Source organism: Pseudopodoces humilis, chromosome 24 (genome assembly GCF_049639895.1).
Source record: "Pseudopodoces humilis isolate 2021_Gansu_Grassland_sample_001 chromosome 24, ASM4963989v1, whole genome shotgun sequence".
In the NCBI taxonomy this organism is placed as follows: Eukaryota; Metazoa; Chordata; class Aves; order Passeriformes; family Paridae; genus Pseudopodoces; species Pseudopodoces humilis.
Window position 1 is genome coordinate 7318619 of NC_142223.1, and position 24674 is coordinate 7343292.

General features: G+C 40.4%; 1 protein-coding gene across 1 annotated transcript in view; it reads left to right on the forward strand.

The window, feature by feature from the left end:
* Nucleotides 1-24674, forward strand: part of PEX14 (peroxisomal biogenesis factor 14) — a 68160-nt gene that overhangs the window by 34776 nt on the left and 8710 nt on the right. Inside the window, exon 4 of the mRNA XM_005530492.3 lies at nucleotides 19798-19920. Within this exon, the coding sequence (XP_005530549.1) occupies nucleotides 19798-19920 (123 nt within the window). The remainder of the gene's footprint in view (nucleotides 1-19797; nucleotides 19921-24674) is intronic.

Consider the following 24674-nt stretch of genomic DNA (forward strand, 5'->3'; position numbering starts at 1 on the left):
CTAATTGTTTTTTTTTCTAAATTTAACCATAGGAGATAGGAAGGAGTAGGGTCCAGTAGCACCTGTACTCAGCAGTCACTGGAAATACGTCCATACAGAATGCGGCCTGTGTTCAGTGCTGGTGTGGTACCTGTGTGGTCTAGCAGATGGAGTCAGTTCTTGAAACGTAGATGTCATGGCTGGTTTATCCCGAGCAGATGAGGGACTACAGGGTTTGGTAGGCTGTTCCCCCTATTCTCTGATGTACAGTCCCTGTCATCCCAGTGGTAATGTTTATCCCCAGCTGAGGCTGTCTGGTAGAGACAACTGCCAGTTGAAAAAGGTCCTGCAAGCCTGACTTGGCTTAAGAAATTTTTCCTTCTGAGACTCACAGAGGTGGTTCTGCCTAGAATTACAATATTTTCTTCTTTTTCTATAAGTATCTCCTTCCTCAAAAAGGCCAATCAAATTTTATTTCCTTTTAGTATAGGAACTGGATTTGGTTTAATACATTTCAGTGAGGTGAGAAATGAAAGTTTCTGCAGGATTATCAGCTGGACTGGGTTTGGTAAAACAGTGGTTGTAGAGGCTGAAATCAGGCATTCCTGGTTCTGTGCAGTTCAGGTGGTGCTGAACTGCTCTCTCTGGCACATGGGGTGATACACTGTTGATGACAGTCGGGAGAGTGAGGGTATCCTGGATTTGCAAAGGGCTTTCAAAAGTCAGATGAGATTTCTCTGTTGTCTTAAGCACTTTTAAACTCCCATATACAGAGGCATTAATGAGAAACATGAAGTTATTAGAATCATTTATCATTTTCTTTGAAGCTTACACTGGCATTTTGTGTAATTTATGACATTTCCTCCTTTTTATCATGAACTTCTTCAGATGAAGGGAAAAACAGCTGTTTCCCCTCAGAGTATCTGAAAGAAAAGAAAGGAAAAAAAGATGCTGTTTGTTTTTTGTCCAACTTGCTGATTCTGCTGATGACATGCCACAGAATCAGCGGCGCCTTGGGAGTAATTAGACAGCATGTGGGGCTTAAACCCTTGTGGAAATGTGTCTGTCATTTAACTGTTGTGCCTCAGATGTCCTGCACTGCTCAGTTACCCATCCCCTAACTCATGTGGCTTGTTAATTCTGTGTGCTCTGAATCTCTTTAAGTTCTGGCAAGACAAAGAAAGGGGGTGGAAATGCACTATCATGGGGAGCTCTGTTTCCAGGGTGCTTGGGTTTTGGGGCAGAGAAAGGGCAAACTGCTAGGTTACAGACTTGTTGTGTCATCTTGGATGAAGAACTGTTTTCTCAGTTGCTTGTTCTCTTCATCTGTAAAATGACTACAGTAATGACTTTCCAGAGTGGGATTGTGGGAACTGATGAAAGCATATGAGGAGCTCAGAAATAATAGTGATGGAAAAACAGAGGTGCATTAGAGCAAGTTAATGTACAATTGTTGAGTTATGTTGGGAAAATGTCCACTCAGAAGGTTTTCTGCAGTGCATCAGTGTTCCAGAAAATTTTTCCAGTGTCAAGATGCCAGACTATGGTGATTTCTGAAGAGATGAAAAAATTATTTAATTGTATATGCCCTTCCTAGTCAGAGCTCAAAGGCACTTGATCTCCTGGAAACAAATGCTGTCAGCCCCAGAATCTCCAGTAGAAAACTGACTTAATTTTCTACCTTCCTGTAGTCTGCATTCTTGGAAGTTGAGCCTGCCTTTTCCCCTTTATCAAAGAAACCCAAGTGAATCACCTTCAGGACCTGAGGAAAGGGGGCACAGCCCACTGCTGGATGGCTTAAAAAAAGCAAATTCTTCAGCAGATTTCAATTTAACCCTCTTTTATTACTCTTCTTTTTTTTATAATTTCAGTCCATTTCATGAGGCAGTTTGCATGTCCTTGAATGGAATCTCGTTACCATGAAAGCTTTTTTAGCATTGATTTCATAACAGTCTTAATTTAATAGTGCCGTCATTACTGAGAAGCTCTGAGAGTGAGGCCCCAGCTTTCCAGGTCACTGACCTTTTAATTACAAACCTTGTTCTGATGGCCAGGTTATCGACTGGACAGCTCCCAGCTCCTGCCCCCAGCATGAAGATGAAAATAACTGCGTTTCCTCCCCCGCTTCCAGAAAAGGGAGGAAAGGAAAAGTAACCTCTTGTGTTTCCAAAATTAATTTTCTCCTTCAGCTTTACTTTGTAATTAATTCTTTAACATGTCTCAGTGAAGCTCAAGCAGTTTTTGCAAAAGCTTTTCTTGAGAAGAAAATACAATGCAAGCTGATAGAGTCCAGTGCCAACTCAGCTGGAAAAATAGAGTTAGTAACCTATGGTGTCAAAATACCTATTTAGGCCAAACTGCTCTGGCTCTCCAAACGTTATGCTTTTCTAGAAAGTACCGTAGTTTGTTTGATGAGAGTGCCATTTGTTTGATAAACAAATGTGGGATTAGACTGAAAGTGTTGACTGTTCAAAGAATGCTAGGTGACTTGTCCTTCTCTTCAAACTTCCTGGCAGGATGTGGATTTGAGAGATGGTGAAGAAAAGGAATAAGGGCTTTAGTTCATTGTTGTGCTGGTGTTGGCCTCTCCATAGTGGCCAGTGTGGGCTGTGGTAGATTTGTGCTGAAGACAGTGTTGATAGTACAGAGGTGTTTTAGCTATATCTGAGCAGTGCTTACACATAGAGCCACTTCTCACCCCAGCAGTGAGGAGGCTGAAGTGCATGAGAAGTTGGGTTAGCTGACCCCAGCTGAGCAAGGGAACAGATATAATCTGTTCACTGTTTTCAGCACAAATCCAAAACACAGCCCTATACTAGCTACTATTAAAAACGGTGCTCTATCCCAGCCAGACGCAGCACAACTGCACAGCTGATTGTGTGAGTGAGGCTTGTCCTGTTTTCTACTTGCAGCTCAGGTAAATTGTTCTCTAGCTGCTCACACCAGTGCCTGCACAGACCTCATCACTTGCACTTAAAAACTACAACCAAGACCTGAAATTCTGATACTGATAGCAAAAATTTGTCGTCAGAACATGCTTAGTGTTTAAGCTTCTAGTACAAGTCAACACACAGTGAGAGAAAGTTCACTAGCATAGGTAGAAGCAGGGAGGTGCTTTCTGATTATTTAAGAAGTTTGCAGCAGTTGTTCAAGTAGCATAAAGTAAGTCTAACATCTTGTGTGGACTTACAGAAATGACTGTGGAGGTTGAATGGAAGTCAGCATATTCTGCATTTTCATGATGCTTTTCATTTCAGGATTTTGGAGCACGTTGTACCCATTAACTGTGGCAACTTTGCAGCTAGTTGCATGGAGCATGTTTGATGGTGTTTACAGGGTTATCTATCATTATCAGAATCATGCTGTGATCTAGATCTCGCTGTGCTTCCCACTAAAAAGCGTCCACCTCTGAGGTAGAGGACAGCAGCTGCTCAACATCATTTTGTGATTTTTAGGAGAGGAAATGGAGAATACTTTATCTAAGTGATCTTGCAGAGGGAGCTTTAGGGATAGAGAATATAATTACTGAGTAAAAAATTTACTAAGATTCTTGAAAAGCACTATGGGATATTTAATTACTAAAGATGGGCCTCTGTTTATAACTGTGTAAGACAGCTAATGTGCCTTATAATATTTTGCTAGGTTAAAGAAAAATATGTCCTACACCTTTCATGCAACCAGTTTGTTCTTTAGGTGCCTCCCGTCCAAGCTTTGGCTCTACACAACCCTGCATAAACGGGCAAATATGATTGTCTCCCAAAGAGCTTTTTAGGGAACTTAAGAATGAAGAGTGAGAGAATGAAAGCTGTCATTGCTAACAAACTCACACCAGTTCCTATCTAAATCAGCGTTAATGGTAATCACATCCATTTGTGGCACTCTGCTGTGTTTGCCCAGCGCTGATAATGTTCAATGTACAGATTTCCACTCCTGGAGTATCATACTGCAGAAGAATAGATGTGCTCATGATCCAGAAATTAGTTCCACCTTTCTGTGTTTTGTATTAGTTGCCTTTTTTTTTCTTCCTGAAAATGATTGAGAATCTCTATCCATCTGCTGAGAAAGAGATGTCTTCCTGTCCTGCCACTCTTTCGTATGCAGATCTGTCACCTGCTGTTCAGTACCTGCCTATTCATCATGCTGACTTCTTTCCCCCATCAGTTTTACCACTGTTTGTGATGTCTGAACTTGCCATGAACTTTACAGATTTTCTTGGCTTCTTGGGTGACAAGGAATGTACAGTAGTACTAACAAAATGTCATAAACTGCTCAGCCTTAGGACATCCTGTGAATGGATGTCCATGGTGCTTATTTGGAGTTGTAAGGGTTTTGGAAGAATATAGTTGAAGAAACCCTTCACTATCATTCCTCAATATTTGAAAGGAAGTTTGGAAAAACTAGTCTGTTCAGTCGCTATACACATGGAGAAATCACTTTATTGCTCATCTCTGACTCTTGTCCCAGTCACGAGTCGTTTATGAGAGGGCAGAAAACCACCTGACATCAGGTTAGACATAACTGCCCATGTGATGCGATGTACAAAGGAAGCCAGTCCTTTCTCAGCTTGAAATTTATTGATAAATTGGAACAGACCGTTTCGATGCTTAGGAAGTTGTGCATGCTACAAAATGCTGTTTGTAAGCTTAATTTTAAGAAATAATTGGAATGTCATGGGTTTAATGATGTCTCTCCACTTGGCTATCTGACAGTAACTATGTAATGTAAAAGAGCTGTTAAAAATGGCTTTGCAAAATTAACTCCTATTGCTCATTGAGTGTATTTTGAGTCATATCTGCCTTGTTTACTGACAAAATAATGTTTCCATTCCTGGTAGGACTGAAAAAACAATACGATTACAGTAGAGTGAATTGAAGTCTATCCTAGAAGATAATACTAAAATAGTGAGTTATATTCCAAGGCCCAAAATTGTTAGCCTTAGTGATGGGCAAAAAAGACCTAGTCCCTAAGCCTGGCTTGTAAATGTAATTATTTATTTATCATGTTTTTGAGCGAAGGTAAATGCCAAGTCCAAGAGAAAGTCACTTCGGTAGATACAATCTAAGAGCAGGCATGGGACATCTGAGACATGACTGCTTCCTTGGCTTTGGGTGAATTTCTTGTTTGCAGCTTGCTCATCTGTAAAATGGGGTTAATTACCACTTTTGCCTTATTGACTCAGTAAGATTTATGTTAGCTATGTTCATAAACTGCTCTGAGATGCTTGTTTCAGAGTTCTTGGTGCTGCTGTATGTGATTTTTGAAGGTACTGCGGTAAAAGCCACACTTTCAGAGAGATTAAGAGTTTACTTCCATCAGCTGTGTATGGGAGGGGAAAGCTGCAAACTTCAGAATGTCAGAATGCCAAGACTCAGGCAGATTGCGTGCAATCCTAATCCAGCCCTGCAGCTTTGACCTTTGAAGAAAGATTCACCTTGAGATGCTTGAAGAAATCTATGTACGTTTGTATAAAAATATTTCTGTGACAGAAGGAATTTATTTTTCATGGTCATCCAGCCCAGGGTTTCCCCACAGTCTTCCCAGAGCAAGTAAACGAATTCAGCTTCTGACCTGCTCTGAGAATGAACCTGGTATTCTAAGTCTAAAGAGACAGCCTTCCCTCTTGAGGCTAAAACGAAGAGTGTAGGTAGGATAATCTGTGGTGTTCTGCTGAAATCCATTTCAGACCTAATGATACTTTCCTGCTAGGAAAGATAAAATAAGTTCCTGTGTGAGATAATTCTCCAGGATCTCTTAGGCAACATTTCTGTTCTGTTTAAAATTATGTCTTGTGTCCCCGTGAACATGAAATCCTACAGTTTGCTTTTCTGTAGCACACTGTTCCCTCTTAATTTTAGTCTGGAGTGCCATCATTCTTTCCTTAACTAAGAGGTTAATTTAGCTTTTGGTTCATTCCTTGATATTCCTTCTCCTGGAGCCTAGTCCAGGTGACTCTGCTTTCCCAGGAGCAGAGCAGAGAATTCATTCTCATGAAACCTTAGGCTCTCTGAAGTAAAAGCTGTTGACTTTGTCATACCGTGCAAATGTGCATTGCTTTTAGCAAGACAATAAAGGGTAAATGGGGTGATCTCTGCTCCTGTGGAGAGGTCAGGTGGTTACATTACACAATCTTCTAGAGCATCTTGCAGCAAATACATGGGTTATATTAAAAGTTGCAATCATATCATTTTTTAAAAGTAAATTGCTGACCTTATGCAGTGGAATCAGCTTTATTGAATTTCGCCAAAAATGCGTTTATAATCCCCCCACCCCTGCATACACATGATATTCATGTCCTTGCTGCCCATGTGGAAATGTCCCTTTTTACGGTGATAAAATTAAATTTGTCTTTGTCTCTGCCTTGCCTCACCTTTTAAGATTCCATCCTTTAGTGACACCCGTGGATATCCATACCAGAGAATGAAGATGGGCAATATCCCTGCATGGCTGACTGGCTGATTGTGAGCCAATGACCACGGAACAAATAAATAAGTATTTCACATTTAGAGGACAAATAAAGCTGAGGACAGGTGTAATATGGGTATTTTTCTAGGAGTGTTGTGGCCTTAGCATATGTAAGAATTTATTTTGACTTGGAAGTACCTACACTTTGCTTCTGGATTTTTTCTAATTGCTATGCAATATGAAATATAAAATCCACTAACAGCTGTCTAACTGGTAGTACTGTGTTAAGTGCCCTCTTTCAATAATAACTAACCATAAAACTCTCTGGGCTTTGGCCACCTACAGCCTCCTTCCTGAATTCACTTGAGAAAAAAGTGTTTTGCAGCATGCTCAAGAATTTAACACACCTATATCCTATATTTCTATGCCACTTTGCATCTTCAAAGTACTCTACAAATATTAGCTGACTAAGCTTGTGACACCTGTGGTGGTTTGGCCTTTAGGGAAAGAAGTGGGAAACATCTAAACCACTACACACCCTTTATGAAATGGCAAGATTATAAGATTAATTTAAAGCACTTTTGATTAAATTTTTTCCTTCTTCCTTAGACCTTTACATCCTCAAAGCAGTTTGCAAACTCCACATTTTAGTGGGAAACAGAGGAATTTTAGGTGGGGACACTGAGGCAGATGTATTAACAGTTAGATCTGAGATAATTCTGACTGACAGCCATAGATCTATAAATACAACCATACTGCCAGTGCCATACTGTCAGTGTGATGTACTGATGTATGGAATTTTCAGTAAAATTACTTAAAGCACTTTCATGTTTATCCACCATTCCAGCCCCAGCTGCTTTGAGGGTTGGTGGAAGAGGTTAACTGGTTTTATTCAATAAAATCAACGCAAACCATCTAAGTAAATGAAGGGGCAGACTGGCCTCTTCAGTGGTAGCCTGGATCCCTTCTTACAGCATCCCCCAGCCTGTGCTTTTTATGTAGTGTTTAAAAGACTGTTGCTCAGAGGTACAGGGAAGAATATCAGAATATCATTACTCCTGCTCTTCAAGTAACCAGGAGAATGCAGCTGTTAAACTCAGGATATAAAATACATGTTTAAAAGATGACTCTGGATGTGTTTAAAAAAGAGAGCGAGAGAGGATTCAAGGGAACCAAAAAATAGCAGGTTCCATTACGGTAATTAAATGGCAGCATTTAACCTATCAGGCCGTTGCGTGTATGTGAGAGACGAGCAGGGAGCTGCATTTGAAATGATCACTGTCTTCCTTGGGGGATAGAGTAGTTAAATAATTTGTTTGCGAGGTGTGAGTTTAGTGTCGGGTAAAGCAAGTGCTTGTGTGTGTGTCTCGTACAGCTGGAGCTGAGAATGGTATTCAGCAGCGTGTGCACTGCCAGTAGGAACACAGGCTGCTCTTGGCCATTTGTTCGCTTCTCTGCAGAGTCAGGGCCTCACCTGCTCTCACATATTTCATCATAAAAGGAGAGCTTTTTTCACGCCAGGCCACCTGAGACAGACAGCAGTAGCAGTAAAAGAAAACCAGGGAGGAAATAGAGGAAGAAAAGAATGGGAGTCAGTGTTGTGAGCTGCGGTGACGGTAAGGGGTGAGTTGTTGTGTGCAGTCGTTGCACTTGGCACGCACGAGTCTGGGGGCTGTGGCATCGCTAGGGGCCGAGGATGAAGCTGCTGCTCAGAGATCTGCCCCTTAAACTGCACATCAAACAGTTGCTTCCCCTGCACAGAGTTGTAACTGTGCCTGGCGTGATTCCTGTGCTTTGGGACTGCGGGGCACAAAGCCAGTGGATGGAGAGGGAGCTGCAAAGGGCAGCCCTGGCCCTCATCGCTGACCTCGACTCTGAGCAGCTCTTTGGGCAGACCTACACGGTGATGCTGCTCAACTTCTTGGCATCCCAGAGAGGAGACACCATCTTATGTAGTGCTCAGAAGGGAGTATCTTCCCATTTCTATTCACTCCCTTTTTATTTCTACAGTGATTCCTTTGTTTAGGGAATATTTGCTAGCCCAGGAACTCCAAGAGTTATCCTCATACTTTGAACTGATTCAGCTGCCTCCCCTAGTGACCTGACTTGTGTTATATTGCAGGAACACGGCCATAAGTGTTTTTTAATGTTCATTCCAGTTCCTGTGTGAATTCTGTATAGCCACTCCCATTTTAATTCCTGGGCTGGAATTTTTGTGAGTCTTTAGAAGACAACAGACAGTGTTAAAAATATAGATATTTCTGTATTTCCTTATTGAATATTCAGCCCCAGTGACTGGATTTTGAGGGCAGCACTTGGCTAAAAGGAGACCAGAGAAATGCCATATATTTTAGCAACCAGTCAAAGCAATGCATGAATTTGAGTCCTTGATGAGAGTTAGAAATCTGAAACTATTTCCATATATGATCTACAAAAAATAAAAAGGTATAAATACGTTATTTGAATAAATTATTTGTCGCAAATGCCTTACCTAACTCAAGTGCATATAAGGTATGTATAGATTCTCAAACCTGTCCGTCTTTGCACGTGATGATTGTGACAGTCTGAAATGTTTTAGAAAAGATACTGTGTAATATTATTTCTCTTTCACACATGTAGAAACTGAGGCAGATGGAGGTTAAATGGCCTACACAAGGTCAGTAGCAAGGCTGGGAATAAAATACAAATGTGTAGAGGCTTTTTATTATACTAATAAGGAAACTCTGGAGGTGTGTTTGGCATGGTAATCGGAACCCCAGAGAACTAGAAGCAGTTAGTCTGTTCTGTGCATGTCCCGAGGGAGCAATGATGCAACTCCTTTCCTACCTTACCACTCCAGTTCTCTGTGTGTGGTCACCATAGTTTTTACACCACTTAACCTCATTATTTTCAGTATTGTTAGCATTAGTCGTCCTTTGGGCGTTGAATCCAGGCTCTTTAATTTTCTTCAGAGCCCTGAAGAGGCTCTGTGGAAGCCACAAGGGAAGAAAAAAAAAAAGCAATAAACAAACCAAAAGATGAAAAATGATCTTTTGAAACTTCTTCTGTTTTGTTGACTTGTCCCCTAATGTTTTTTTGTCTTTGTTGTTCTTTCCTCATGAAGGACCCTGCTTAAATGTCTAATCTTGGTTTCTTAAAAGTTAATTTACTATTGTTTCTTTCTTCCCCACCCAAGATTAACATCCTGTGTGATGACATAGATGGTTGTTGTCTAAATGGATGTGATGTAAGCAACAAAATTGTGTAGGGTGGGTGGAGAAATATTTATATACTTGTGTTAAAAATTATAAAGTAGGTTTTGTCTTTTAAGCAGAAGGTATTTCAACACTGTTACTGGCAGCATCAGCCTTTAATTTTACAGGTGGCTACCTTTCTAGTAACATTCAGCAAACAATATTTTAATGGCATGTAAAAAATTTCTAAAAAAACAGAATAACGAGGAATGAGGGTGATTTATAATCTGTAATGAATTCTTGCTGACATGTCTTTTTATAACAGTATAAAATGTAGTAGCATCTCTGTCTTTCTGGGGAAAGTGCAAACCAGTTTGACCTGAAACATTTGTACCATAATAATCAAATATGTAGCATTTAGCTGTAATTTTCTTAATTCAAATTATCTTCTTAGTGTGATGTTACCTGACTCACAGGTGTCTAACACTGATTCCACTTTATAGAAAATGGGTTAGAGGAGACAAGATGCTCTATAAGGTTGTGAGAAAAATACCTGTCAGAAAAAGGCATGTGTTCATGGCTCCTCACCCAGTGTTAGTTCCTTTATATTTCCATTTGTTTTTCCATACGCACTTCCACGTATTTTGACATTTTCTTAAAACGTGCAGCTGTAGCTACGTGAGTTGTCCAGGCTCCCCACAGCAGCTTCCTGAGAGAGGGAGTGTCCAGTGTGCCCTGTCCCACCGTATGTTCAGAGCTTCACTGTGTGTTCTTCAAACACTCAGACTCCATTTATAGACACTTTCTATCATTTTTCCTGTGGTAAGTCTATACAAATGGCTTTGTTTTGTTCCTTTCTAAAGTTTAAAGTAGAAGAGGCAATGAATAGCATTGAGGCAAGTTGCTCTTCACATTGCAGTTCATTTTCATCTGCAGAGGCTGCTTTGACTGGTTTTGTCTGAGGTAGAAAATAGTGAAGTGCTCTTGTTAGTGTGTTTGGGGCAATCAGTAACTCCAGAGTAATGCAAAGAAACAGAAATGGTGCATCAGGACACATTTCCCCATTCTTATATATAAAACTAAGTCATCCTGCATATATTCTGAAAAATCTGGTTAAAGAATTTTATATAATGGCTTGAAATTGTTGTTCTTTTACATGATTCCTTTGGTTTGAATGCCGAGTTGGGCAGAAAGAGTGGCAGGTTCTAGAATTGCAAACCAGCCCAGTCCAGTAATCCCAGATCAGCAGAGAACTGATCCAGAGTTCCACACAAGGGCCAGGCTGCAAGGTCAGGCCTAATACAGTCTGTGTTCACCACCATGCCTGGGGATTCTCCACGGCTGTAACAAAGAACAAATGTCTGGTTGAGTGCAAATCCCCCCTGGTCAGCTCCTTCTGGATCAGCACTGGAATTCTTGAGACATGCTGGTTCAAGTTTTTGGAAATACAATTTGAAATTTGTGTTCCAAAGGTAGATCACAACCAAACCTCCTGTACCGCCAGTGTTTTACTTTACTTGAATTTAAGACCACCTCTGTCTTTCTCTTTAGAAGCTCCTAAAAATAATATCACAGATCAAAGAGTAGCCAAAGGCTAATTATTTTGTTACTATTGCTCAAGAAGCTGCTTAACAAAATACATTTTGTTCACACAAAATAAATGGAACTGAAGCACAAATGTTTTCTGTCACTGTTGCTATTAAAATATGTGGTAAGCTTTATAAGCTATGGTAGTGCATGGGTTTCTTAAGGGCCATGTACCAAACTATCCTGCTTTGGAAATGAACATGTAGAAGAAATTAATATCCTTTCACCCTTACAGAATGTTCCATGTTGTAGTTCCCAATTTAATAGGAAATTGCATAGGCCTGATGTGTACTCTGGGCACATTACTTCATTTCTATGTGCAGGCTTTTACTTTGTGGCCTGTCTTCACAGAGATTGTTGGAGGCTTTGGGTCTGACTGCCTTCCTTGGTGTGCACAGCACCTAGCACCATACACCTGCCCAGTGAACACCTTTTGGAATCTCTGAGGAGCATGGTGATACAAATAATGAGGACCAGGAGCCATCACTGTGACACTGTGTTTCACTGCAGGAAAAGCAGCAAGAATTTACAGGTCACAGGTTGGATGTGCCTGGAAACGTACCAGTTTAGTGTACCTAATAGCTGTTTTCTCTGAATGTCTGGTCTTATTTCTAGGGAGGTTGTCAGTTGTGGTAACGAGTCACGACAGCACTATGGTTACTGGAGTAGTGTCTCTTCCATTAGCTGGATTTTTTGCTCTCTAAGGACTTCTTTTAAACGAATGTCAGAGCCCTGGTATGTACTATTCCTGATAAACTACCTGAGAACTGGTATCCTGGCCTAGTCTTCAAAGCCTCCAAACCCCAAGTAGATATGGATTTGAAATAATTTCAAATATGCACAGGTTTTTGTTCTTACGTAGTTCTCTCCCAGCTTGAACTGGCTGAAGGTTTGTCCTGTGTCCCTGTGTGACAACACTGACTTCCAGGTTAGTCACACACGTCGTGTCTCCAGCTCTGGCAGACAAGTGGATGTCCTCGAGCAGTGTCCACTCAGAGGAGGCTTTCCATCAGATACTGTGTTTGTGCTCGTGTGATAATAGAAAGGAAAAGCTGGAGGCAAGAGACCTAAAAATAAAAATATCACCATCACAGATGATGAGAAAATAAAATCTCCTTCCATTTTTAGGAGAGTTTTTTATTTATGTTACAGAAAGATTTGTTTCTTCTGTCTTTTTTGCTGAGCATGGTGTTCTGAGAATGATTCTGTAATAGACAGGTCTTCAGAAGAAGGTACCCAAGTTTGAATTTATTCTGTGTTTTTTGCATATACTTGTTGTGTAGGAATGTAAATGGGCTTTGTAACAAAACTTCTGGTGCTGTAATTCAGGTTGGTGAGGACTTCTGGACCTGTCTTGCCTGATTTAGAGTCATGTTGCTATCTCCTTTTTTTCTCTGTTTTGAACTATTTGTGGAGCAGAAATGACGCCTGTTGAATTATGCTGTCTGCTGCCTGAGGATTTGTTGTGGATTAATTCAAAAAAGAGGTGTCCAAATCCTGTTGGGGCTGTGATAGCGCTCCATCTGCTGAGATTTTGGCATTGCAGAATCCCGAGCACGAGTCCTGTTTTCAGCCTGCATGTTGTTCCTTGAATTCTCTTCTTAGTGTCTTGACCCCTCAAATGTATAGCTTAGTATTGGGAGCTTTCACTGAAGGTACCTCTTTCCTTCTTTCTTTCTTATATGGAGCAGAGATAATATACTTCATATAAGCAGGGAGCTTACTTTACGTTAGAAGAGGAAGACCTGACCTCTCTTGCTACAAGTGAAACTGTATTTTCCCTGCCTTGAAACTACCAGTGAAATACATTTTGGACTGACTTGTAATGTGATTTATGCTGTGGTATGCTTTGTGATATTACAATGTCCTTTTGCCTTTGTGTTTGATTTTTTCCCCTCTGATAAATTTCACTGGGTATTTACCCAAAATGCCCATAGGAGACTGAGGCATTTTCCCTGCTGCTTGCTGCCTCAGAGAAGGAATCCCATGGATTTTTTCCCTCCCATTAACCTCACTGCAATTTCTTTTCTGTCTTTTTCCTCCTTGTTTTGAAATAGTATTAACATGGGAGACATTTTTAAATAGAAAACTGGAAGAAAACACGTTTCTTATTCATATGTATACACATGTTAAACACAAATGTGAATGGGTGACCAGAAGCACCTTTTTCATTTTCCATTTTGAACTTCTCATATATATAAAACTGAGAAGAAAAGTTGTAGAACTTGTTCTGTTTCTTCCATTCCAAGACATGCTAAGCAAGTCACTTGCCCTTCCTTATTCAGAGTGAAAATACTTTGATCCAGTTTTCTGAAGACAGTACTCATTTCATAAGAATATTTAATCAGTAGAAAATAGAGAGGATTTAGTTTGTTTGTTTAGTATTTAACCAAGTGAATAAGGCAGATTAGGGGAAGGGGGGACACTGGACCCATAAACAAGGTGATATATAATATTTTTTTTCGTTCTCCTTTTAAATAAATACCGATCAGCTTTATGTTCAGAGACAATAGGAGCCGTTGGCTTAAATTTGCAGTTTACTGTATTTATGGCTGTAATATCAAGGTGCTGCCGTCGTAATTTCATGCCCCAATGAGAAGAGCAAGGTCGAAGCAAATGCTTCCATCGGCATCTGCTAACACACTAACTCATAAACAAGGCCCGGCTGGATCAGGTGGCACGGAATAATACAGGCTAATGAAATACAGCACAGCTTTCCATTACTGTTAGTTTTTACAGTGTCGTCATTACGTGTAATTTATGTTTAAAAAATTCAATTTTATACAAGGCTCTGGGAAATAGGGGTCTGCAGGTCACCCGACGACTTTTAACGGCTCTGAGAGTCCTTATTGCACTCTACTGTTCCAACAAAATGTTAATAATAAATAATAAAAAAAATCCTCTTTTACTTTTTCTCTGGTTTGCATATCTTGCTCTGTCTTTTTAATTACAAGTGGCTAAGGAGAGTTTGGGGCTGTAGATGATGTCAGGAGTTATCCCCTTTGCTGGTGCTCTCAGAGGGGGGGTTACTATCTGCTTGCTTTTCTTTTGTCTGTCTATCAATCACCCGGGATCCTGTAAATGGAGTAAACACAGCTGAGGAGAGGGAGATACTTAACAACCTCTCTCCCAAACCCTCACCCTCTGACATTGCCCTCCTCTCCTCCATTACACTTCATTTTATTAGAGACTCCAAAAAGCTTAGCTGGGAAGAGAAACTGCTGCTGTATTTGTTTATTTATTTATTTATACATGTTATACCAAAATACTTTCTTATTTTAACCTTTTCATTCCTGGCTGACTCACTGTGTAATTCCCAGCATTGTTCTGTTAGTCTGATTTTCCTTCCTTATTTTAGTGCTGTGCAGCTGAGGTTAGAGCACCCTTCCTTATCAGTTCTGATTGCTGCTTAGTCACCCTGATGGGTTAAAGTGTATCATGTTTCTGAAAGATTGCACTTGCATAATTAACAGTCTTGTAGATGAATAGAGCTTTAAGAATTCAAGGCCCTTTCAGCAACTTTTCAAATTACTTTTATTTCTGCATTTTTCAGCCTGGCAGTCGAGACCAGTCCGTGTCCCCTTGATGTGTGTGTCCCTTTACTAAAGTTTGAGCTGGAAGTGCAATAGCAGGATGTTTACATTCAAATGCAGTGTCTCGGTGTAAATCAAAGGAAAAAAATACCATAGTGATGTTTCTGAAACCTTAGGTTTTATTCAAATGTTGGGTTGGGCTCAACCTCATAAATGACCATGTGTGGAAGAAAATGGATCAGGAGACTTTGCCTTTTTGACCTTTTTGAAATGCATTCAGCTAAGCACAGAGTAGGACGTAGGAGACAGATTTGATAACAGTCACCCAGCACTGCACGTAACTGACTGAACAGGTGGAATCATTAGTCTGGATCAGATCCCAGAAGGATTTTATGATGATTCTTTTAAAATGTGGCCATGTTTTTTCTGAGCAGAGTTGACTCAGTGGCTTCCAGGAACAGAAGTGTAATGTCATTTCAGGGTACCGACCAGCAGATCTTCCTTTCAGTTGTGTGATACGAGGCACTGACTTCAGGTGGTCACGTAGATTGGTGTAGCTGAACAAGTTGTCCTGTCCTACTTTGTTTTCTCCTTAATAGAAAGTGTGTGTGGGAAAACCCAGCAGCTGCCACCCCCTGCCCCACACCTTCTCCTGCCTTTTGTCCCTGCCGAGGGGTGGGTGGTCTCCTACAGTGGTGATAAAGCTGGCTTTGGAAACCCACAAAGGAACTGAGTTTTCTCCCACCACTTTTCCTTATTATGGCAGAATTCTTAATTTCACCTAAGCAGAAGTGTCTCCCCAAAACTGATACAGCCTTCAGGTTGTGAAAATCTTGTGTGAATTACTGGACTGAGCAATTCAAGGAGGAATTTAATGAAGAAAAATGTATTTTAAGTGCATAGGACTGGAAAAGGGCTGTCACTAATGTGTCAGAGCCTGCATCAGAAGAAGAAAAAGCAGTGGCCTATCTAGTTAAATTAATGGAAGGGTTTTTTATTCCAATTATTGTTACTGTGTTTTGACAGAAAATAGGTAAAACTCACATCTCCTGAGTTTTATTTTCTGTCTGCCAGAGGTACAGTTCTGACCTTGGAGCACTTCTCTTGTCTGAATATCTCACCTCTTCCTCATCTGTGAAATATGGGTAACAGTACTGTAAGTACTCCTCTACTTCAGAGTGGTCATAAGAGGAACAGTATTTTGATGTACATGAGGTCCTTAAAAAGTAAGAGATATTATAAAAGGACATAAACAGACAGCCAAGTCTTAAAAGTTCTTTATACAACAGCCGAGGTGCAGGCACCAAGAGATGCTTGTGCCAGCCCATTTCATTCTCTGACTTGCTCTGTTTCTGTGTTTGACTGCAGAGGCTGAGTGATGCCTGCGAATTGAGTGGCAGCAGTAATGATCGAAAAAGAGGGTCAGCAAGAGCCTTTGAGTGCAAAACAGTCATGGGTGCTGGATTATTCAAATCAACACCCTGAAGCCTGAAAAGGAATTTTTAAAGCTTTGTGAAAATTATGAGTAATTCCTTGCAATGGTTGTGGCGCTGTAGAGGAATGAGATGGATGGTTGGGGGCAGGGAACAGGTTTGCATTCTGTGGGGCTCTGAAGATGTTTCCGTGCATCCTTCTCCTCAGCTCAGTCCTTGCTCAGTACCCTCTGCGGTTAGATTATTCCTTGCAGATAGCAATCAACTGGAAGGAAGTGTGTGTCTAATTTGCATGAGATTATTTAAAACAAAAAAAAGGTCTGCATTAGTCAGGGTGATGGTAAACAACGCAAAGAGATGCCTTTTATAATATAGCCGTGGCTCAGCTTTCAAAGCCAAATATAATTCACTTACAATTGGCAGTTTCCTTTATTGTTCCTTTTAACCTTTTGCATTCTGCATGGACTTGATCTCACTGCAGCCGCAGAACAACGAAAATGTTTGTTTTCCAAAGTGGTGGAAAGTGGATTTAGAGCAATTCCACTGTTCAGCTGAGGTGATTTTCTTGAGATACTTGTTCAAGAGCTATGCTAGACACAAAGCCCCAGTTTTTGTGACACTGCTTTTGCATCCAAGGGCAATGGTATTATTTTTGGGTTGCCAATTTCCTGCTAGATTAGAACAATGAATGAACATTGATACTTTTTCATGTAGTGCACTGATAGGGCTGTGATAAAATAAAGCAAGATGAGGTGTTGGAACAGATGACACTTAGATCTGGTTTAGAAATTCACACTTTTGTATGTAATGAGTATATCCAAGTTGAATAATTTGGGCATGGAAAATTCATACTGTGTGCATACATAGGTGGTGAATTTGAAAAAACAAACAAAAAAAATCATTCCAAAGGGAAATGTGATGAGTTGGCCATAATTGCCTGAGGAGAGCTTTAGAATATCTTGTCCATTTTCGTTGCTGTGTGTGAGAAATGACCAGCATGAAGACAGGTAGATTTCTGAGTGCAGAGATGACTTGTCATTACTGGAGGGTGTCCACTATGCAGACTTACTCCATATATATGCTTAAAGAATCAGCTCCAGGACTCCCTTGATCTTGAGGCCAAGATCACAAGGCCTTAAAAGCATCTTGTCCAGATGAACGAAGAGGTTTTCCAGGCAAACCCAGTCTTCTCCTCTGATAATGAAGAAGGGATTTAGTTGTGATGTTCTTTTGTTTATTGCCACTAATACCATGGCAAGGACCACTTCAGAAGGCAGCACAATAGTCCAGGGTAGTAGTAACAATTCTAATTTGTACTACTCAAACCAGGAATTGCAATGTGAAAGGCTTCCCATCATTCTATCATTGACATCAGCTTCTTCTTCACAGCACAGCAGGGTTTAAATGGAAACAGTGATATTTGTCCCTAGCTGGCTAAATCAGAATAATCCTAGAAGTGCATTTTATTTGCAAAAGATTTCAGCTTTTTTCTCAGATAGGATGAGAATATGGTATGGTTATGAAAGAACAGACATTGTTTTCTGCCCTTTTTGTGGAATGAAGTGAAGATCCTCCATTACTTCTGATGTTTCTAAGTGTTAAATATTATCAGATTTGCATGGAAATCGAACAAAATGCCACATTTGCAGCCAGTAACTAATGTCTCCATCTTTATGAAATCCAGTAGTTACTGGTGATCTGCAGTGTTGGCATCTGTTTATGGGTTCTGCATTGGATAATTAGTAGCTGGTTAAAACAGTTTCTTACAGATTGGACTTTGCTTTTTAACGTGTATTAGACACCATAAATACTGCATTTGTGAGTAGAGCAATATGCTGAGTTGTGTTTATCTGCATTTTATTACTCTCACTGCGAGTCTTGTTTGGTGTGGTTTTGGTTCCTTACTCTTTGAGCTACGCATCAAATACAAGTCAGGGGGTGATTCTTCAGATTGACAGAATCTGACCAGAGATCAGGAACTTTCAATTTCTGATACTGTTTCTTACACTGACAGTATTTTGTTGTTAGAGATATCACTAAAGTTCTCTGGAGTGGATGAATAGTGTCTCACAGGAACTCACAGTTTCTCACACACTCACAGGAAGAGAGAGAAGATCTGTTAATAGTTATAAAGCCTTCTGAATACCACAAGCACTGTGATAGTGCTTATGATATTAAATAACAGTTCTGAGACAGGCTCATGCATTTATTTGTGGCAATATTGTTTATGCTACAGATTATTCTGTCTAGACCCCCCAGTATGCAGTGAAGTTAAAGATCCTGAAAAAATTTCTTGCAACTTAGCTAATATGCCCAGTGGCCCGACCATTTTCTCTATTGCATCTTTCTGTAATATTAAAAAACGAGGTTTCTTAAAGTATTAAGTTCAGTAATTTCATCTACCAGCAATGCTTTATGGATTTCGAGCAGGTGTGACGGACAGAAAGTATTCCCCCAGTTTTTCCCCAATGCTCTCTTGTTCATACCATTTTCATCACTGTATTCATTCCCTGCAAGAATCATGTGAGAATCAAGTGGTCTGCCTCTTATCTTCTAAATCTCTTTCCTTAAATCCGTATTTTCACTTCGTGCCTTTCTGAGTGTTTCTGCATGCACTGGATGTGTGGTGGAAGGTCCCGAATCCCTTCACGTGTTCCTCGTAGCAGGGACACGAGGTTTTTATGTGCTTCTGTGCAGGAGAGTAACACAACAAATGATGCACGGCTGTCCAGCTCCCACTTCATGGTTGCCATCTGAGTACCAAATTCTTTTCCTAGAGCATGTTTTCTCCTGTTGGAAAAAATAATCCATCTGTGCTTCCTTCTTCAGAGATGCTGGTCATTGTGAATCCTGTAGCTGCTTTTCTTCTCCCCCTTGTTGGCCAAATTCTTTCCATATGTTGTGGCCAATTACAGATGGTCGTCCTGGTGTTTCCTGATGGCAGGAGTCACTGCAGCAACGTCCCATGTGTGCAGTGTTACTCCAGCTCTGTGTGAAATGAAAACCAGGCTGCCCTGGGGCAATCTAATCGTGCACCAATGGGCTGGGGCAATGCTCAGCTGAAAGTTGGTCTTGGCCTTGTTTTGATCTGTTTTGTTATAGTTTTATTTCCTCCTTACATTCTGTGTCCCATTCATACTAATCACAGTCAGTCCTGATTTTTTTTCTTTTTATTTCTGCATTTGTCATAAAATAAAGCAAATTATTCCCGTCTTCGGAAACGATCTAGACTAATTAGTCGTCTAACCCAATAATTAGTTTTTTGTTTCCCTGTCTGTTTTCATGCATTATTGTTAGTTTTTTCCCCTCTTTTTTTTTTTTACACCATTACAGATTAAAATGAGCCACATTTGCAGTTGATGGTATCTTTTTTTCGGGGGAAGAATGGAGAATTGCAATAGAAAGCTACTTCAAAAGCAGCAATAAACTCAAGGATAAATTAAGGAAATTGAATGAGCCACATTTGGAAGCAGCGTTGAGGCTAATATTCTGTCGCTTAAGGTTAAATTGCAACAGAGAAAGTGAGAGGGAGACATTCCAGTGAATCCAAAATTGGGGAGGCATTACTGCTCAAGTCAGTGCCAAAATTCTTTGCAGCTTGAAAAGGTTCTGCCTGGCTTGAGAATTTAATTATGTGTGCATAAAGTGGGTAAAGGTGCTAAACTGATTTCATTTCCTCTGCTCCCCCAGGCCTGACAGATGAAGAAATCGACCTGGCTTTCCAGCAGTCAGGCACAAGCACGGATGAGCCACAGTCCCCAGGTCCTTCCACACAGCCAGTGCCAGCACAGCCTCCTCACCCCGTGGTGTACAGTAAGTGCCACTTGGAGAAATACCCTGCTGCCAATTGCTCTCTGCTGTGATTTCTGCAGTGATTTCACAGATTCCTGTGCCGCATCCCGGATTTCAGTTCCACTGATCACACACTTTGTGTCAGAATGGGACACCAAATGTTACATTGAATGCACTTGGTGGCTGTTGATGCCTGTGACAAGATCATGTTACACAAGGAAAATGAGATACAAATGATCACTGTCTACAAATGTCATCCATACCAGCCTGTGACACCTCTTGACCTGAAGCTGGATCGTCAGTGCAAATTAGATTCTGACACACCATAAGGACATCAGGAAAGTACTTTGCCAACACAGGACTCAGTTTTACCTTCTAAGACTTGGAAAACTTTTAACTCTGATCTTAAATAATCTGAGGTGTGACAGCAGAAATTCTGTGTAGACTATGTAGATGTGATTGTATGATTTTTGTGTACAAAATACACTCTCAAAGAAATTTTAGAGTCCCAACATAATCTGTGTAGACTCAAAATTTACATATATATTTGCATTTTAAAACAAACCTCGCAAAAAAGTATCTAAGCTCCAAACAATAAAAACCAAAGTGCACACCATTAAAAATCCATCAAATGAAGCTGTTCAGCTCACATGTGTGTCTAGTAGTTTGAAAATCACTTCACTTACCTGCCAAGTATAAAGAATAGGATTTTGTTGCTGCTCTTAAACAGCTCTATGGCAGATATTGACTGATGTAACACTCCACTTAGAGCTGTGTTTATTAGTTTATGGCACAGGTTTGCTATTGCTGGAGACAATGCTTGCTTTCTGTGTTTTTAGCTGCTCTGGTTTGGCACAGTTTGAGATGGAAACTTTTGTGATAGTATTGGGCTAAGAATGGAGTATTTCTAGCTGTTGTGTTGTGTTGCTGGCTGTGTATTGTATAGGTGCTTCTAGGGCTGAATTCTGCTTCCTGAGCTAATTCCTGTCTGCTATAGTCCAGAGAAAATGCCAGGAAAGCAAAATCTGCTGTCTGCCTGTAGAAGCAGGGCCAGATCCCTCTTGGTGCTGTCCATTGCTCATTCAGGTAACTCTTATCTCAACCCAGTACTGAAAGAGTTAATCTTCCCTTCAGTGTTCCACTTGTGAGTAGTACAGAAGTTCAGGATGGTTCAGAACCATCTCAAGCATTTCTTCAACGGGAATGAAGCAACAGCCAAGCTGACGATCAGTAATGCCAGTGTAAGGTGCCCACTCCTGTGAGTCACAGCAATAAATCCTGGGTACCCCTTTGTAATTTGCTTCCTGGATCTCCTGCTGTTGCCATCACAGTTTGTCCTTTTGCTTAAATTCATGCCACTTAAGTACTTCCTTTTATACAATTGAACTTAATTTTCTGATGTTTTATTGGAAGTACCTGTAATTTGTGTACATACTTCGTAAATCTTGAAGAGTTAACAAGAAAAAAAGCACACTTGTAAGCCATCAGAGTAGCATAGGTCTTGTATGCTGAACCCCTTCTGGGTTTGGTTGAAGAGAAAGTATTTTTCTACTTTTTTTCTCTTTTTTGGGAAAGAGACAATAATTAAATTTCTAGTATTTTAGGTCAATACCATCTCTACTACTTCTCCTCTTGTTCTGGAGTAGTAATTCCTTTTCTCCAGTTTGTACTTTTGCCAAGAGGTGTCAAAACTGCTTAAAAAAAAAGCTTAAAGAAAGCTTGAATTTGATTAATATAGAGAAACAAGACTTTGCCTGACTGATAATAAAACTGATAAATGACATTTGAATTACTTGTAGCAGTAATTTATTACATAAAATATCTTTTATTTGACATGCGATTAGTTGCTGGAAGCATCACTCAATCTGACTAGTTTAAACATGCTCTAAAATGAACCCCCAGTAAAAAAACAGGGCTGTCTGCTATTGGTGTTATGAAATTCACTAATCCAGCAGTGAGGACAAAAGTCTCACTTTAAATATTTAAATGATTAATTTATTGGGGTTTTTTTTGTTGGCTTTTTTTTTTTACCTTTCTAGCCCATATAATTACAAGCAAACTCAGGGGAGTTTCTGAGCAAGGTGTGCAAAGCTTATCATCCAGGTTATTGTTTATTATCCAGGTATTGTTTGTGTTGTTCCCCATGGTATTTGTGGGCACCATCTATGTGGGTTTGTGCAGATTTTACACCTGCTCCAGTGACTTTTTTCTTGCCATTTGGATTTTCTTTTCTCATCCTTGTGTCTTCATTATGTGGAAGCCTATAGAATACAGACTGTTTCCTCTTACAATTAAAAATGGTAACTAAAATCCAAACTTTTTTTTTTTCCCCCAACACCTTTTCATGGATTCACTGTTTTCTTTTGGAAAAATCTCCTCTTCCAGCATTAGTTTCCTCAATTTTAAATGTGGATACTAGCAGAACTGACCTTAAGTTGGATGCAGAAGGCCTAATTAGTTGCTGTTAGGAAAGTTAATTCTTAGGTGAAGGGGGATCTTAAAAATAGGGTTTATTCTGGAAATGCAATTTACAGTGACTGCTGGAGAAATTAAATATGTTTAGCAAAACCACAGATTTATTCCTGGAGAAAACATCTGTGTCCCTTCCATTCAACTTTTGAAGGTCTCTTAGTAGAATGGCTTGTTACTTCTGCGGTGCCTAAAGTAACTGGGCTGTCAGTGCTTTTTCACTTTTTCTGAATTTTATTTATTTTACAAGTGAAGAAATTGAGGATATGCAAACAGTCAGTATGAACACAGAGCTTAAAACAGAGAAACTCCTAAACCTCTCTTCAGATTAGAGAATTGCAGAGAAGAAGAAAGGTTGAGTGTGGATTTTAGGCAGAGCTGTGACATTCTTTGTAACATTGTGAAGTTGCTGTGGTCAGTGAAGAGCCTTCACTGTGTCCCTCACTTGCTCACTTCTTCTCTCCATCCCCCTCACTTTTTTTTTTTTTGTCACAAGACAGATTTCACACATCTCTAAAATGAGTAAAATGGCATTTCAGCTTCTTGTCTTTATAGACTCTCTGAACTTTAGGAAAGATCATTCTGGTCCCTTTTCATTAATAATGAAAACCAGGGGGCAATAAAATGTTCTTAGCTCAAGCATTACAGGAATGGAGGGAGAGATGAGTGAGGTGAAAGGGCAAAGCAGATGGATTCCTACAGGTGTGTCTCCTTCCTGCTCGGAGGTCAGTGGAGCTGGGAGGGAGTTTGGGACAGCCCATCAAGGACAGCCGTGGGCAGGATTCACAGACCCTTGAGATAATTAATCCTGTACAAAAGCAGCTCAGCCTGGAACAAACTGTGTTGTCATAGAAGGATGTTTTTAGTCAGAATTTTAAGGGAGAGAACGGCACAACCAAGAGACTTCAGGTACCAGAAGTGACAGTGGGGGCACAGCTCAGAGGGGAAAGTGGGATGGATTGCTGGGGTTCACAGCAAGATTAGCAAGAGATCATTTTAAATCCTGACATGTACACAGCCAGTTACTGCAGCTTAGCTGACGTGTGTTAACTCATTAAGTTAAAAAGTTATGATAATTTGATCATGTGCCTAAGCTCCAAAACTGCAACTGCAGCAACCCAAAATACTCCTGGTGACACTATTCACCAGTTTCTGACAGAGATGCCTTAATTTGTTCAGATTTCTAGCCAGAGGATAATTTCAGGCGCTGTGTCCTAAAACGTAGCAAGAAGCTCTGAGTGCCAGTATTTGGGAGTCAGACCCAAATACTCTAGACCCTAAGTGTTGGGATGAGGGGTAACTTTTGGAATGAAATGCCTGTGGAAGAATTCAGCAACAAGCAAAATGGCAGTAGGTGAGCAAAGCAGAAAGACCAGAGGCCACCCATTTCAGCCAGTTAAGCCTCCTAAATTGAGACTTTGGAGAACACAATGAGACATTCTAGTCACATGTAGATTTGGAGACCACACCAGTCTCCCATCATGCCAGTTCTGCCCACATCTGCCATTGAACTTCAGGCAGATCATTCTGCATCCTCCTTATTATTAAAGAAACCCGGGGGCAGTAGAAGGTTCGTTCAGGGAACTGCGAGGGAGGTGACAGGATAAGGCTGGTGGAAAACTACCGGTGTCTTCTGATTCTGCTGAAGGAGCAGGGCATACCATATCTTCACTTTCCTCTGTGGAGCCTCTAAGCTTCTGTGCACAATTGTGTGTTAAATATTTCAAGCTTTTATCAACTTCTTTACCTCTCTCTGTAGATATTTAATTGCATATTTTCTCTCTGCTCTTTTTATGCTTTGGTCCCTATTTGTAATTTAAGCTTGAAAGACACTGGATCCTTCCTCATTGAAATGGTCCATAATTGCTGACACAGTTTTCATAAACCCATTTATTGCCCTGGTAGATTTCTCGTCTTTCTTAAAACACTCCCTTCTTTCCTTTCTCCTGCACTCTTCTGGGTCTCTGGCTCTGTCCCCATTTTCGAAAATTATGATAGTGGAGAACAATAGGTATTCAGGTAAGGAGTTAACCTTAGCTAGTACCAGCCCAGAGACAGTTACCTGGTTCAGAGTGTCTTCTACAAGGAAAGAGTAGGGCAAAAGAGCTTGATGGACCTTCTTTAATTGTTCCTGTGATTTCTCTCCCTGTGACACTGCAAGACCAGAGTCAATGCCAGAGGTTTGGCCAGATGTTTAAATGTCCTCAGCCAAAGGCCTGCACACTGTGTGTTAATCATTACTCTTTTCTCTGATAAAATGGATGTACAAAAATGTTATCACCTGCAGTTCTGACTATAATTATTTC